Raw genomic sequence first — 15,641 nt, 5'->3', positions numbered from 1 at the left:
AAGCTGTCAAGGCAAAGGGTGGCTACTTTGAAGAATATCAAATATAAATATATTTTGATTTGTTTAACACTTTTTTGGTTACTACATGATTCCATATGTGTTATTTCATAGTTGTGATGTCTTCACTATTATTCTATAACGGTAGATAATAGTAAAATAAATATATTTTGTTTAAACTTGAAAGAGTAGGTGTTGTCCAAACATTTGACTGGTAATGTAGTTAAAGTACAAAAGGGAAAATCAATAAATATGGATTGTATTTCCAAAGGTGTTTGTTCTTCACTGGTTGCCCTTTACTTGTGGCAACAGGTCAAATCTTGCTGATGTAATTGCACACTGTGGTATTTCACCCAATAGATATGGGAGTTTATCAAAATTGGATTTGTTTTCAAATGCTTTGTGGGTCTGTGTAATCTGAGGGAAATGTGTGTCTAATATGGCCATGTATTTGGCAGGAGGTTAGGAAGTGCAGCTCAGTTTCCGCCTCATTTTGTGGGCAGTGTGCACATAGCCGGTCTCCTCTTGAGAGCCAGGTCTGCCTACTGCGGCCTTTCTCAATAGCAAGGCTATGCTCACTGAGTCTATACATAGTCAAAGATTTCCCTAATTTTGGGTCAGTCAGTGGTTAGGTATTCTGCTACTGTGTACTCTCTGTTTAGGGCCAAATAGCATTCTAGTTTGTGCAGATTTTTTGTTAATTCTTTCCAATGTGTCAAGTATTTATTTATTTTTTTCTCATGATTTGGTTGGGTCTAATTGTGTTGCTGTCCTGGGGCTCTGTGGGGTCTGTTTGTGTACAGAGCCCCAGGACTAGCTTGCTTAGGGGACTCTTCTCCAGGTTCAACTCTCTGTAGGTGATGGCTTTGTTACGGAAGGTTTGGAATTAGCTTCCTTTTAGGTGGTTATAGAATTTAATGGTTATTTTCTGGATTTTGATCATTAGCGGGTATTGGTCCAACTCTGCTCTGCATACATTATTTGGTGTTTTACGTTGTACACAGAGGATATTTTTGCAGAATTCTGCATGCAGTCTTAATTTGGTGTTTGTCCCAATTAGTGAATTCTTGGTTGGTGAGCGAACACTAGACCTCACAACCATAACGGGCATTGGGTTCCATAACTGATTCAAGTATTTTTAGCCAGATCCTAATTGGTATGTCAAATTTGATGTTTCTTTTGATGGCATAGAAGTATTGTTTTAGTGATTCACCATAGTGAAAGCGTAGGCTCAGGTTCAGGGTCTCTATGTTTTTGGTTGGATAAGTTTCTCAATTTCTTTTAGGGTTTTGCATACGTCACAAACCATTTGTCATTGTTCATTTTCTTAGGTTGTCTGAGAGATCAAACATACTGTTTAGGCTTTCTACTGTTCTAAGTTTACACCTTCACTATTACAGTAAAACATTTTGTCCAGGAAGTTGTCTAAAAGGGATTGAATGTGTTGTTGCCTGATTGTTTTTCGGTATGTTTCCACACTACTTTCCTTCCATCTATACCATTTAATATATTCAGTTCCTATGGCTTTGATGAGTTATTGCTCTGTTCCAGAAGACTGTGATTTTGCTGTGATCTGATAGAGGTGTCAGAGTGTAAAGGGTTGACTGAACACAGTCTCTGGGTTGAGCTCAGTGATAAAGTAGTCTACGGTACTACTGCCAAGAGATGAGCTATAGGTGTACCTACCGTAGGAATCCCTCCGAAGCCTACCATTAACTATGCACATAACCAGTGTGCGACAGAGCCTCAGGAGTTGTTGATTGTGTTGTTGTAGTTGTGCCTAGGGGGGCATATGGGGGAGGGAATGACCTGCAGGTAGGTGTTTGTCCCCCTGTGTGTGGAGGGTGTCAGGTTCTTGTCCAGTTCTAGCGTTTAGGTCGCCACAGACTAGTACATGACCCTGGGCCTGGAAATGATTGGATTTCCCCCTCTAGGATGGAGAAGATCTCTTCGTTGAAGTATGGGCATTCTAGTAGAGGGATATGCTATAGGTAGCACACAGGAGGACATTTCTCTCATTTCCTTTTGAATTCTTTGCCAAATTTAAAATGTTCCTGTTTAGATTAATTTAATAGAGTTAGGTCTGCTCTATACAAAATTAGCATACCCCCTGAGTCCCTTCCCTGTTTCACACCTGGTAGTTTGGTGGATGGAACTACTACCTCAGGCCTTGGATATTCTAGGATGAGTGCTCTCGCTCTCTCAAAAACGTGCTTTACATAGCATCACTCACCACAGAACTAGACCTTACCTTATATCTGAAACTGGGGACTTAAAGAGAAAAACCTGCTCAGTATTCCTCATTTGCAGATGTAAAAAACAAACTTAGTTCAGACCATTCATATTTTAGAGGCTCATTTTGGGAGATAGTTAAATAATTCAGCCAACCTAGACTAAATGATTGCACATCATAATTTAAAACATGAGATTTGGCCATAAGAAGCCAAACCGCCTTCATCCATTTCCGTATGACACTGTATGCTTCTAGTGGCTGGTGAAATTTAGCAACCCAGAATATATGTCAAATAAAACTACTGGCTATATCCACAATGCAATTCATGCCAAATCCCCCATACATCACTTTATGGCATAGTATGTGCCAGATCTTCCAGTTATTGATGATTATGTTTAGCCATACTAAGCTAGTACCCCCACATCCCAAACCCTTTATCCATCTCCCCATGACACATTATCTCTCTATGCTTACAGTGGTTGGCACATATGTGTGTGTCAATGCTTACAGTGGGTGGTGACAGGGTGTTGCTCTCTTCCAGGAACTCTTCCAAGGTGACCATCTCGCTGCCAGGGGAGGAGGTCCGGTGGCTGCCAGGCCGGGGTGCACTCCTCTGGACCGGGGTGTGGGCGTGTGTGTCGTAAGGGACAATGGCGCTCCAGGGGAGGGTCAGGGAGTGGGACACGTCGTGACTAAGGCCCACTACGTCATCACTGGACAGACTGGCAGAACGGTCCTGCAGGTGCTCCAGGGAATCTGGATGGACAGAGGGAGGTAGAGATAGATAACTGCCGAAAATGACTTCATTAAGTCCGTAGTTGGGGATAGTACCAAAAAGCAGGCTAAAATAGCGGTTGGAGATATGCTTAGTGTAACATCAAGTCTGGTATAGAAAGCAAAGATTGTTAAAAATAAAAACATCTATTGAATAGGTACTTTTCAGGGTTTGCAGATAGGAATAGATGCTGGTTGTACCTTTGCAGTTGACAGGGGAGTTGCTGCTGGAGGTGTTGCGACTGAGCTCAGCAGAGCCTGGTCGATAACCTGCAGAGAAAGAAATGGTGGGGACTACATTTTCACTATGGTCAGAGAGGTAAGGGAGAGAAAGAATGAATAAGAAAAAAAGAGATTGAGCAAGAATGAAAGAAACCTAGTGAGAGGGACACAGAGCCATCTGAACATGTATTGATCATCCTTGTTCTTTACCTGCGTTTCCATGGACAAGATGAGCATCAGGGGAGTGAACCCGAGAGTCGTCCTCATAGATGAAAGCTGCAGAGGACACAGACAGGAAATGGGGAAGTGAGAGTTACTCATTCACGTCATCACACATTTATAGAGCGATTAAGGTACGTGTTATGAGTCATTGGTCTTAACAGACATTTCCCCACAACTTTACCACATCATTGCACCAACGTCTCTTATTAAACTGTTCCTGTCCCACTTTACAACTGAAAGTGTGCAGACTGAAAGGTCAGGTAGTGTAAAGGGCGATTAAGGGTAATCTCCAAGCTGTAGGAAAAAAACTAAAACGTATTTAAACACAGTAGGAAGTGATCCACCTGTATTTCAAGTATAGCTCGTAAATTTCATTTTACATGAGCATAGCCATAAGCTTATGTCTCTCCACACGCTTCAACCCTAAATGACAGCCTATAGATAAACTATAGACAGTCGACTTAGTATCTATATACTGAATCCAAATGTTGCTCCTGTATAATATCATGTAGAAACTGGCTCTGCAAGATGATGTAGCCTAAAACCACAAGGCTCCTTCCTGTAAGTGTTTGTGTATCTATTCCCCAGTTGATGGGACAAGGTTCTGAGATTCGACCAGAAGGTTTCAAGCAAAGTAAACAAACTTTCCATTAGACCGCGACTGTGATTATTGACTGAGGACAGCAGAATTATTCCATTAGAAAGCACTGAACACTGATTGTCAGCCAGATTTTTCAGCACTGTGTAAACAATGCATTCTGGGGGATTAGGGATTTAAGTCACCTGTTTGGTGTTATTCTAGAACACTAGCTAAGTTTCTATCCAATTGGCGACAGAATGTCATGCAAATATTTAAAAAAGATGCGCATTTCCCCACCAAAGGGGTTTCCATCAAACTGACTTGTTGCAGATAAAATGCTGTGCGTGAATACGTAGTGCACATACAAATCACTTTTGTGATGAAGTTTCCATGTACTGAATAACATTTATTTAACCCTTATTTTAGCAGGTAAATGAGAACACATTCTCATTTACAGCAACAACCTGGGTAATGGTTACAGAGAACAAGGGGCATTAAAGCAGAAGTTCAATGTGTTTCCATCGCATTTTCAACTCTCGCAATGGTTTTGTTACAAAATCGGTTGCAGTAAAATTGCAAACTTGCCAAATCTGCCACAAAACTGTGTATGGAAACCTGGTTAATGACTTTAAGTAGAGACTGAAGCAAATTTGTTGGGAACGGACATAATGCGGGCCTATACTATGTCATGGTCATTGAAGATGGCAGTGCATGGGCATTGGGCCCACTGTACCTTTGGGCCTGCGTCCAGGCCTGGAGCTGGGTGTCAGGCCTGAGGTGGAGTTGTGTTTGGCGGGGATAGAGTGAGCAGCAGCCCCCCCTAGCTCCACACCTCTCCGTCTGGCATACAGCTCCTCAGTGCCATTCACACCCTCACTGCTGCCCCCTGAAGCACGGAACAGCTCCCTGCCTTTGGACACTCCACTGTCGTTTAGTGCTAGGGAAACAAACAACAGAGTATCTATGATGGTACCACATCCTTCCAAACAAACCCCATTCTGGACACAGCAGATGCATTTGAGCTGGAGGCTGCTGGACAGTGGACACAGTTAGGGCAGGTGGACTATACATTTGTTAAAGCAGAGAAGGGTTACCGTCATCAAAAGCTTTCTAAGGGAACAAGTTGACTCCTGGCCTTTGGCGTGTTTACTACGGTACACTGATATACAGTAGTCTCAATTATCACTTCTTCAGTCAGACCTTTCCAAATGACAAGGTACGTACACCAATGGTTTTCAGAGGCATTTTGTACCTACCAATGTTGCTATCCGATTAGTCATAACGAAAGAATAATAGGCTAAATCCAATTTTAGTTATTCAGGCTGAACCTTGGCCTGCTGAGACAGAATAGAACACTGACAGTTCTACTTCAACAGGAAGTGAAGGCCTTGGCAGTTTCCTGTCTGATTCGATCTCAGAAGAGAGAGAAAGAACACCAACTACTTCTCTGATAAAGTTCAGTGTGTCAAATCGGAGGGACTGTTATCCGGACCTCTGGCAGTCCCTATGGGTGTGCCACAGGGTTCAATTCTTGGGCTGACTCTCTTCTCTGTATACATCAATGATGTCACACTTGCTGCTGGTGATTCTCTGATCCACCTCTACGCAGACGACACCATTCTGGAAACTTCTGGCCCTTCTTTGGACGCTGTGTAAACTAACCTCCAGACGAGCTTCAATGCCATACAACACTCCTTCCGTGGCCTCCAACTGCTCTTAAATGCAAGTAAAACTAAATGCATGCTCTTCAACCGGTCGCTGCCCGCACCTGCCCACCCATCCAGCATCACTACTCTGGACGGTTCTGACTTAGAATATGTGGACAACTACGAATAACTAGCTGTCTGGTTAGACTGTAAACTCTCCTTCCAGACTCACATTAAGCATCTCCAATCCAAAATTACATCTATTTTTCAACAAAGCATCCTTCACTCTTGCTGCCAAACATACCCTCGTAAAGCTGACCATCCTACCGATCCCCGACTTCGGCGTTGTCATTTACAAGATAGCCTCCAACACTCTACTCAGCAAACTGGATGCAGTCCACCACAGTGCCATCCGTTTTGTCACCAAAGCCCCATATACTACCCACCACTGCGACCTGTACACTCTCGTTGGCTGGCACTCGCTTCATACTCGCCGCCAAACCCACTGGCTCCAGGTCATCTACAAGTCTCTGCTAAGTAAAGCCCCGCCTTAGCTCACTGGTCATCATAGAAGCACCCACCCGTAGCACGCGCTCCAGCAGGTATATCTCACTAGTCACCCCCAAAGCCAATTCCTCCTTTGGCCACCTTTCCTTCCAGTTCTATGCTGCCAATGACTGAAACAAACTTCAAAAAAATCACTGAAGCAGGAGACTCATATCTCCCTCACCAGCTGCTTACCGATCATTGCACCTGTACATAGCCCATCCAACTAACTCATCCCCATACTGTATTTATGTATTTATTTATCTTGCTCCTTTGCACCCCAGTATCTCTAATTGCACATTCATCTTCTGCACATCAATCACTCCAGTGTCTAATTGGTATATTGTAATTACTTTGCCACCATGACCTATTTATGACCTATTTATTGCCTTGCCCTTATCTTACCTAATTTGCACACACTGTATATAGATTTTCTTCAACTGTAGTATTGACTATGTTTTGTTTATTCCATGTGTGTTGTTGTATGTGTCGAACTGCTTTGCGTTATTCTTGGCCAGGTCGCAGTTGTAAATGAGAACTTATTCTCTACTAGCCTACCTGGTTAAATAAAGGTGAAATACATTTTTTAAAAGAGAGAGTGCGTTGATACGGTAACAGACAGCAGTGCCTCAGTCAGTAGGGTGTCTGGTAGGCTAATGGCTGGCCAAAGCCTTTGATTCCCTTCCCTGCTCCCTCAGTCAAGCATGAGATTGGTCATTGATTCAAAGCGTACCATGTTTAGTAGTCGCAGACATCAATAGATCCAATAGAACAGTTATTCTGTATTTTAGCACAGCCATTGTCATTAAAGTGGGCTGAGCGAGGGGATGACAAGAATGGTGTGGAGGGAAAAGAGATGGATGGTGATGGTAAAAAAAAAGCATGGCAGAGAGTGACAGACACACGGCACACAAGAGTACAGGATATGGAATAAAGGAAGATGTGAGATTGTGGTGTTTGGGTGGGAGACAAGGAGAGTCAGGGAGAGTATAGTGCTAGCTGGAGGCAGTCATTATCACCAATGCAACACAGGATAACGCTTAACAGGCAACCTAAACACTCAATCACTCCCTAAGTGGTATTTATATCACTCTGGGGGGGAAAAGCAGAAATCCTTTGAACAGCAGTAAATATTGCAGATTGCCCCATCAAGTAATTCTCCTCGCAACATTCCTCCATCCATGTGGAACATGGGATTGATACTGGCTGCCAGACTAAGAGACAGAGCAGACATATGAACTGCCTTTATTGGGATGGTAGGCATCGCTCTTCCCAGTTGCCCACTTTACATGATTAAACATATCAGGTGACACACAGATATCTCATTCTCACAGAAGTAGGCAAAGCTGCTGGCTGGCTGCAGTAAGGGGGGGGGGCTCCAATCCAAAACAAGGCTACTTACTGCAGGGTCTACCCAGAGTGGAGTGCCTGGTGTGAGGCTGGAGGCCTCAAACTAGCCTGTTCAGTTCAGAGTTCAGTGTGTGTGTGTGTGTGTGCGAGAGAGAGACAGTGTATGTTGTGATGGGAGGAAAGCTTGATAAGTCTGAATGTGTGCATTAAGATATCTGTTTTCTGTATGGAAATAATGACAGAGGGCCAAAAAGTAAAAATGTTACAGATAAAAGAAGGGGTTAAATGAGGAGCAATGAGTGAAGATGGTGGTGTTATAAAGAGGAATGAGTGAAGATGGTGGTGTTATGAAGAGCAATGAGTGAAGATGGTGGTGTTATGAAGAGGAATGAGTGAAGATGGTGGTGTTATAAAGAGGAATGAGTGAAGATGGTGGTGTTATAAAGAGGAATGAGTGAAGATGGTGGTGTTATGAAGAGGAATGAGTGAAGATGGTGGTGTTATGAAGAGGAATGAGTGAAGATGGTGGTGTTATAAAGAGGAATGAGTGAAGATGGTGGTGTAATAAAGAGGAATGAGTGAAGATGGTGGTGTTATGAAGAGGAATGAGTGAAGATGGTGGTGTTATAAAGAGGAATGAGTGAAGATGGTGGTGTAATAAAGAGGAATGAGTGAAGATGGTGGTGTAATAAAGAGGAATGAGTGAAGATGGTGGTGTTATGAAGAGGAATGAGTGAAGATGGTGGTGTAATAAAGAGGAATGAGTGAAGATGGTGGTGTTATGAAGAGGAATGAGTGAAGATGGTGGTGTTATAAAGAGGAATGAGTGAAGATGGTGGTGTAATAAAGAGGAATGAGTGAAGATGGTGGTGTAATAAAGAGGAATGAGTGAAGATGGTGGTGTAATAAAGAGGAATGAGTGAAGATGGGGGTGTTATGAAGAGGAATGAGTGAAGATGGGGGTGTTATAAAGAGGAATGAGTGAAGATGGTGGTGTTAGAACTGTCCAATGATGGGAGGGAGAGACTCGGTGGTGCAGGTGGGGATGTCAGAGGAGGACCAGAAGCGAAGGCGTCTAGAGTGAGAACGTTGTGAGGGAGGCGTCTTGGGAACCTTCTCCTGGCTCCTTGTCCTCAGAAAGCCAAACCGCTTGGCTGCAGTGACAGGGGGTACTGCTGGCAGGACTGTGGGTACTGCTGGCAGTGCTGGGGCAAGGAATGGGGGTACTGAACAGGAGGGGGTTATGTTTTACATACAATGACAAAGAGAAGAGGGAGAAAGAGATTGAGTGAAAGTAGTTAACTGCCTGCATTATATAAATGAACAGGGCCCGAAATTGCCCAACAAAGATGACGAGATAAACTATTAAAATGTTTAGTCATGCAACAGATCCCCATTGAACTAGTAGAGAATGAAGAACAGACGTCAAAAAAACAAAGGCAAGATGAGTTTGAGGGGGAAAACATTTTAGATTTTGTGTAGCTAGTTTTTGTGTAGCTACCTCTTGTGGAAAAAAAGAGGACTGGGGCAACTTCCATTATTCAGGGATAGAACTACCATGGATGAGTAGACATCCCCTCTGTCTGTCTTACCTCTGCTGGAGTATGTGGGGGTGGGGGTGAGGGCAGGGAAGTGTCCCTGTCCAAGGTGGTTCTCCTCCAGAGAGTGGTTCCATACAGAGTCCAGGCTGAGGCAGGACTGGCGGGGGGGCAGTGGAAGGGGAGGCGTGGGGGGGATGTCAGGGAAGTCCAAGGTGGGAGGTTCGGGCAGGGGAATGTCAGGGGCGCTCCGCACCCTCTCCCTGGAGCTGTCCTGTCTGTTCTTGGGCTTGATGAGTTTGGCCAGAGCCTTGGCCCCGGCCCAATGGTTCCTCCTGACAGACACAGACAAAAAGGAAATCACAGTTACACTGAGACATCCATCTAACATCAGCCCATAGGTCATACTGGCGTAGTGGAAACCCCTGCAGCAAAGCTACCACCTCATCCTCGACAGACGAAACACCATGGCAGGTGGAAGCTAGTCGGCCTTCTGATGCAGCACTAGCAGCCTGCCAGTCCCGTCAGAGACCTCACTGCCCTGGCCTGGCAATGACATAACCCCCTCTTGTTCAGTACCCCCATTCCTTTCCCCAGCCCTGCCAGCAGTACCCACAGTCCTGCCTTGTTCCTCCTTTTCTTCCACCTCTCAAGAATAGTGCCAGCCCTCCTCCTCCTCCTCCTCTCCCAGAAAACCAAGCTGATGACTACCAGAGGCCCAGCGGCACTCATGAGAGCGACCTCCCCTTCTGTGAACACTGGTAAGCCTACGAGTGATGAGAAAGATCACCCTGGCAGCGTGGAGTCCAAGTTCCAATGTGCAATATAAAAAAAATACCTGCTAAATACTGTAAATACAGAAGCTATAGATAGGCTAGTAGGCTAGACTACATTGTCTACATAATGAAACAATCCATAGTAAGCTATTGTTTTGATGGTGGACTGATTGTATTTGGCATTAATAGACAGGTTTTATGCAGCACAAACGTTCTATCCAAACTGTGAGAGCACGAGGACAGCTAAGGTAGGCTATAGGCATACAGGACAATTGGGCAGGAGGGTTTACTGACAATGTGACCTGACCAGGAAAAACTCTGGGCTCTAGGGCTTGCTAATGGAGCCATGTGTCATCCTATTCATAGTTCATTGACTAAGCTACATTATTAGCAAATCAAAATGTAACCGTACTAACTTTTTAGGAGATGGATCATAAAACGTGTACTGATCCATGATCTTCTCCTCCAGTTTCTCCTTCTGGCTCCGGAGCAAGTTCAACTTGTCACTGGAAACACAGGAGTTGTTAGATTTATTTATGACATTCAATTATCAAAATGACTTTCCTCTATATACCTGCATGTGCACACACACACACACACACACACCTACTTACATGTACTGTTTCTGCTCTTCGTGGTAGAGCTCCTTGCTCTCCATGGTTCTCTCCAGCAGGGTCTGGTTCTGTTGGCTCAACATCTGGATCTGACTCAGTAAGTGGTGGTTCTCCTCCTCCAGGTTCCCCTTCAGACGGGTCAGCAGCTGGAGACAGAACACATAGAGATACACACTGTTGCTAAAACTGCAGCATATACATGTGTCACTACAATTCAATTGCATTATATTCAACTTTAGAAATGCACTAAACATTTCATATGGTTTAAGTCAATGGTAACACTGACCCAGATGAAGTTGTATATTAAAGATTAGGACACAAATTAAGCCTACTTCTGGACAAAACTGCACTTTCAAGTCTCTAAAGCATAAACGCTGTATGTGCAGTAGCTGATTTCAGTCCCCGAGTGTCAGTGGTCTGTGTACCTCACAGTGGTTGTCCAGCTTGGTCATGGAGATGTCCAGGCCCTGGTGCTGCTCCTTCATCGAGTTGTATCTGGCTTGCCAGCGGTTCACCTCCAGCTGAGCTCTGTTCAGTCGGGTCTTCAACTCCTTGGTCTGCACCTGCAGCCCGTCATACTCCGCACACAGTTGGGAGTGAGTCTGGGTCAACCTACACGGTATGTCAAGAGACAGTATGAAGAGACATATGAGGTCCTGGTGCTTTGCAAAATAAATCACTCTTCAAAAGCCTAATTTTAGGATCAGATCGTCAGTTTTGTAGGTAGTTAATTTTGTTTGATTTTTGCGTTGAGTTCAGCCACACTGATTGTTTCAGCCCATTCACAGGCCTTTCCACTTGGCAACAAGAGTTTTATCTGATTGTAGTGTTACATGACACATGGTAGTGTGTGAATACGGAGCAAAATAAGGAGAAAGTCAGCCATTACAGTATGTAACCACCAGAGGGTACCAGCGTCAGGCTGTACTCTACCAGTTTTTCTGCTGCACTCATATTTTCCATTGGAAACACGGTTCTCTACATTTTAGTCATTTAGCACACTCTTATTCAGAGCATCAATTAGAATAATGTGCCTTGCTCAAGTGCACATTTCTTCACCCAGCCGGCTTTGTGGATTCAAACCAGTGACCTTTCAGTTGCTGGCCCAATGCTCTTAACCACTAGGCTATCTTCATTCTCTCCCATATGGTGACGTTTGTAAAGCTGGAGTTAGTAGGTGTGGTTGTATAGAGGTGCTGCTGTGCTGACTGAGCTCACCGGTCCAACTCCCCCCTCAGACTCTGGTTCTCCCCCAGAATCAGCGCATTTTTGTGGATCTCCTCTCTTACACTCTCCCTCTCCTTCTGAAGGGTGGACTCTACTGCCTCCATGGCATCTTTCTGCTTCAGCAGCACTATGTACCTGCACAGACAGAGACACGGAGACTGGGTCAAAGATAGAACCTCTACAGCAGTCACATAAACAGATATATGGTGCCCAGTTAACTGTCCCCAGGTTGTGTGTTGTGTTACATCTAAAATAGGCCATGGTGATCCCATCCCTTTTAGATTCCTAATGATCACCAAACCACCTAACCTCTTTACACTCAATAAGAAAGAAACAACAATAGCAATGTTAGATTGGACAAGAGTTGGTTGGAAAAGTCATGAGATATTGAGCGCCTGTGACGTGGTGGTGGTTGGTTCTAAGAGCTGCCATGATCACAGACCTTGGCTATCCCATCAGGGTCGTTTAATTTATTTTCACCAAATGAAGAAAAACTCTGACCGAAACAGGGAGGGACTACCACAACCTGTCCAATAACCACTAATTTTAGTTCTGTTAAAAAACATTTGGCTACAGCGTGCCCTAACGAAAACACAACCAAGGGCTTTGAGGCACATATGGACCAGCTAACATTCCAGCTGATTAGGCCCTTGACGGTACAGCAGGCAGACTCTTCTAATCCGTGGGCCTCAACCCCAGGCCCTTACTCCATTGTTCATTAAGGAAAGAAGGGTAGGAGGAGAGATTATTAGTCAGCCAGATCAGCCAGCCAGTCCACAGTGCCTCTCACATCACTCCATTTAAACTGAACTGACGGTAAGGTTCACAATAGTGTACCACAGTATGAGTCATAATACCCATAAAACCTAGCGTTCAAACAGGAAAATGGTTCCAATCGCTTTTCCACCATTCATTTTTCCCATAGGGAATTTTAGAAACACTTAATATAAGAGCTGTATTTTGTGTAAGCTTACCCTGTCATGATGTTTTGATAACCATGTAAATCTCTCTAGGACAAGGTGACTTTTATCAATATATTTGCATGTATTTACCCCCCCAAAATGAAACGCTAATTAGCTGCTAATGTGGCTATCATAAAGAACTACAAATACCATGATGATTTGGACGAGACTGCTGAATCAAGTCTAAGGTAAGAATATCTGGATTAACTATCTAATGTTAGCTAAATGTAGTAATGAATAAATTGACTAAATGTCTTTAAAATTGACAATTCTGTGAACAGTCTTGTGCAAGTTTTAAATAGACATCTGAAACCACTAGTGTGTGTGTGTGACCCATTTCAGTCTGACCCATATGTGTGCAATCACTTAGTGTGTGAGGTGTAAATAAATGTAACGAAAAGGATTTATTCTTGATTTATTGCCTTTTTTATCCTTTTGCCCAGCATCCCAGAGTTGCCTCTTCACTGTTGACGTTGAGACTGGTGTTTTGTGGGTACTATTTAATGAAGCTGCCAGTTGAGGACTTGTGAGGCGTCTGTTCCTCAAACTAGACACTAAGTTTAGAGTACTTGTCCTCTTGCTCAGTTGTGCACCGGGGCCTCCCACTCATTTCTACGTGACCCCAAACTTTTGAACGGTAGTGTATATAAATAAATGTGTGTGCCCAGTGGTTTGTGCCTAGTGGTTTGTGTAACCCTTGAGTGTGTGTATGTATGTGTGTTCTGTGTGTGGCCCACTTGTTCTCCAGTGCATGGTGCTCCTTTTCCAGAGCTCTCTGGTTGCCCTTCAGGGCGGTGTGTTGGGTGATGAGCTGCTCGTACTCCGCCGCCTGTCTCTCGTGAACACTCAGCAAGCGCTCGTGGTCCTGCAGCACGCCCTCCCTACCCACCCACGCTTCCTCCCGCTGCCGCTGCCACGCCTCCGACTCGCTCTCCAGAGCCCCCACCTGGCCCTGCAGTACGGCATTCTGGGCCATGAGAGATGCACTCTGGCAGTTGAGGGTGGAGTTCTCCACCTAACGGAAGGATACAAAGGAAGAGTATAACTTTATTAAACCCATTAAGATGTTGTCGGCGTCAGCTGGCATTCAAACACACCACAGAGGTATAATTCTCAGATTATCACAACATCTCCATTTTCTTCATCTCAAATTGGTCATCCTACAACATCTACATAGGCAACAACTGACACAGCTACTCTAAGAATGCAAACAAGGGGGTGAAAAACAAAAAAAAAACACCAGGCCACCACACAGCCAAGCTCAGAGCGAGAAGCACAGTAGCATGTTGGAGTAGAGCCACTGTAGTATGTATTTTAGTACCTGTAGTTTGGCTGTCTGTTTGTGCAGGAAGGTGTTGTGCTGCTGCAGTGCTACAGCCTGCCCCTGTAGGGCCACATTCTGGGCATTCAGCTGGCTGTTCTGGTTGTCTAGCTGTCTCAGCTGATCTTTCAGTAGGTGCTTCTCTGTCTGCAAGGTTGCTTTCTGAAAGGAAAGAGGGAAGTGGGTAAGATTATACATGGACAAGACACCGAGTGTACAAAATGTTAAGAACGCCTTTCTAATATCGAGTTGCAGCCCCCCGAGGCTGTTCCCCCTCAGAACAGCCTCAATTCGTCGGGGTATGTACTCTATAAGGTGTCGAAAGCGTTCCACAGGGACGCTGGCACAAGTTGATGCCAATGTTTCCCACAGTTGTGTCACATTGGCTTGATGTCCTTTGGGTGGTGGACCATTCTTAATACACATGTGAAACGGTTGAGCGTGAAAAACCCAGCAGCGTTGCAGTTCTTGACACAAACCGGGGAGCCTGGCACCTACTACCATACTCCATGTCTCAATTGTTACAAGGCTTAAAAATCCTTCCTTAACCGGTCTCTTGGTCAGTCATGGAAAGAGCAGAGATGCTTAATGTTTGGTACACTCAGTGTATACCATTTGTATAACAGTTTGCCACATGCTTATGCCAGTATGTTTTGACAGACTGTACTTGTTGTTTAGCTACTCATGTTCTAAGCATTCACAGCCATTACTGAGGAATCCTCATCAGAATCTCAATCAAACATTCAAACCTTGCCCTTAATTGAATCCTATCCTTAATCACCCATTCTATCCCTATAAAAAGAACACCACTCACGTTCTTCTCTATGTCGATGAGGCGATCCTTGAATTTGAGGAGCTCTGCGGTGGCCTCTCTCGTCACTGTCTCCCACTTCTCCTGACCCTGGCTGTGGCCCTGGACCTGACCCTGAACTGCAGCTTGCAGTGTGGAGCTGTGTGAGTGGGTCTCCTCCTCCTGCCTCTGTCTCAGAGCCTCCAGAGTCTTCTTCAACTGATCACCACAGACAGCACAGAGGTCAACCGTGTGGGGGGAAAAAAGATTGTAAGTGAACAAGTTACGGTGGGGCAAAAAAGTATTTAGTCAGCCACCAATAGTGCAAGTTCTCCTACTTAAAAAGATGAGAGAGGCCTGTAATTTTCATCATAGGTACACTTCAACTATGACAGACAAAATAAGGAAAGAAAATCCAGAAAATCACATTGTAGGATTTTTAATTAATTTATTTACAAATTATGGTGGAAAATAAGTATTTGGTCAATAACAAAAGTTTATCTCAATACTTTGTTATTTACCCTGTTGGCAATGACAGAGGTCAAACGTTTTCTGTAAGTCTTCACAAGGTTTTCACATACTGTTGCTGGTATTTTGGCCCATTCCTCCATGCAGATCTCCTCTAGAGCAGTGATGTTTTGGGGCTGTTGCTGGGCAACACAGACTTTCAACTCCCTCCAAAGATTTTCAATGGGGTTGAGATCTGGAAACTGGCTAGGCCACTCCAGGACCTTGAAATGCTTCTTACGAAGCCACTCCTTCGTTGCCCGGGCGGTGTGTTTGGGATCATTGTCATGCTGAAAGACCCAGCCACGTTTCATCTTCAATGCCTTGCTTGTGGAA

General features: G+C 44.4%; 1 protein-coding gene across 1 annotated transcript in view; it reads right to left on the bottom strand.

Moving 5' to 3' along the window:
• The window catches only part of LOC110505721 (protein Daple), a 101,099-nt gene that overhangs the window by 4,854 nt on the left and 80,604 nt on the right, over positions 1–15,641 (bottom strand). Inside the window, exons 20-31 of the mRNA XM_021585116.3 lie at positions 14,823–15,017; positions 14,009–14,170; positions 13,425–13,702; positions 11,717–11,860; positions 10,924–11,110; positions 10,499–10,644; positions 10,301–10,390; positions 9,163–9,443; positions 4,762–4,965; positions 3,437–3,502; positions 3,206–3,274; positions 2,739–2,986 (exon numbers count right to left, since the gene is read on the bottom strand). Coding sequence (XP_021440791.3) covers positions 2,739–2,986; positions 3,206–3,274; positions 3,437–3,502; positions 4,762–4,965; positions 9,163–9,443; positions 10,301–10,390; positions 10,499–10,644; positions 10,924–11,110; positions 11,717–11,860; positions 13,425–13,702; positions 14,009–14,170; positions 14,823–15,017 — 2,070 coding nt within the window. The remainder of the gene's footprint in view (positions 1–2,738; positions 2,987–3,205; positions 3,275–3,436; positions 3,503–4,761; positions 4,966–9,162; positions 9,444–10,300; positions 10,391–10,498; positions 10,645–10,923; positions 11,111–11,716; positions 11,861–13,424; positions 13,703–14,008; positions 14,171–14,822; positions 15,018–15,641) is intronic.

The sequence above is a fragment of the Oncorhynchus mykiss genome, chromosome 25 (assembly GCF_057628025.1).
Source record: "Oncorhynchus mykiss isolate SJ-2025 chromosome 25, ASM5762802v1, whole genome shotgun sequence".
Classification (NCBI taxonomy): Eukaryota; Metazoa; Chordata; class Actinopteri; order Salmoniformes; family Salmonidae; genus Oncorhynchus; species Oncorhynchus mykiss.
Note: the sequence above shows the minus strand (reverse complement) of the source record. Positions and strands in the feature narration are given on the sequence as shown.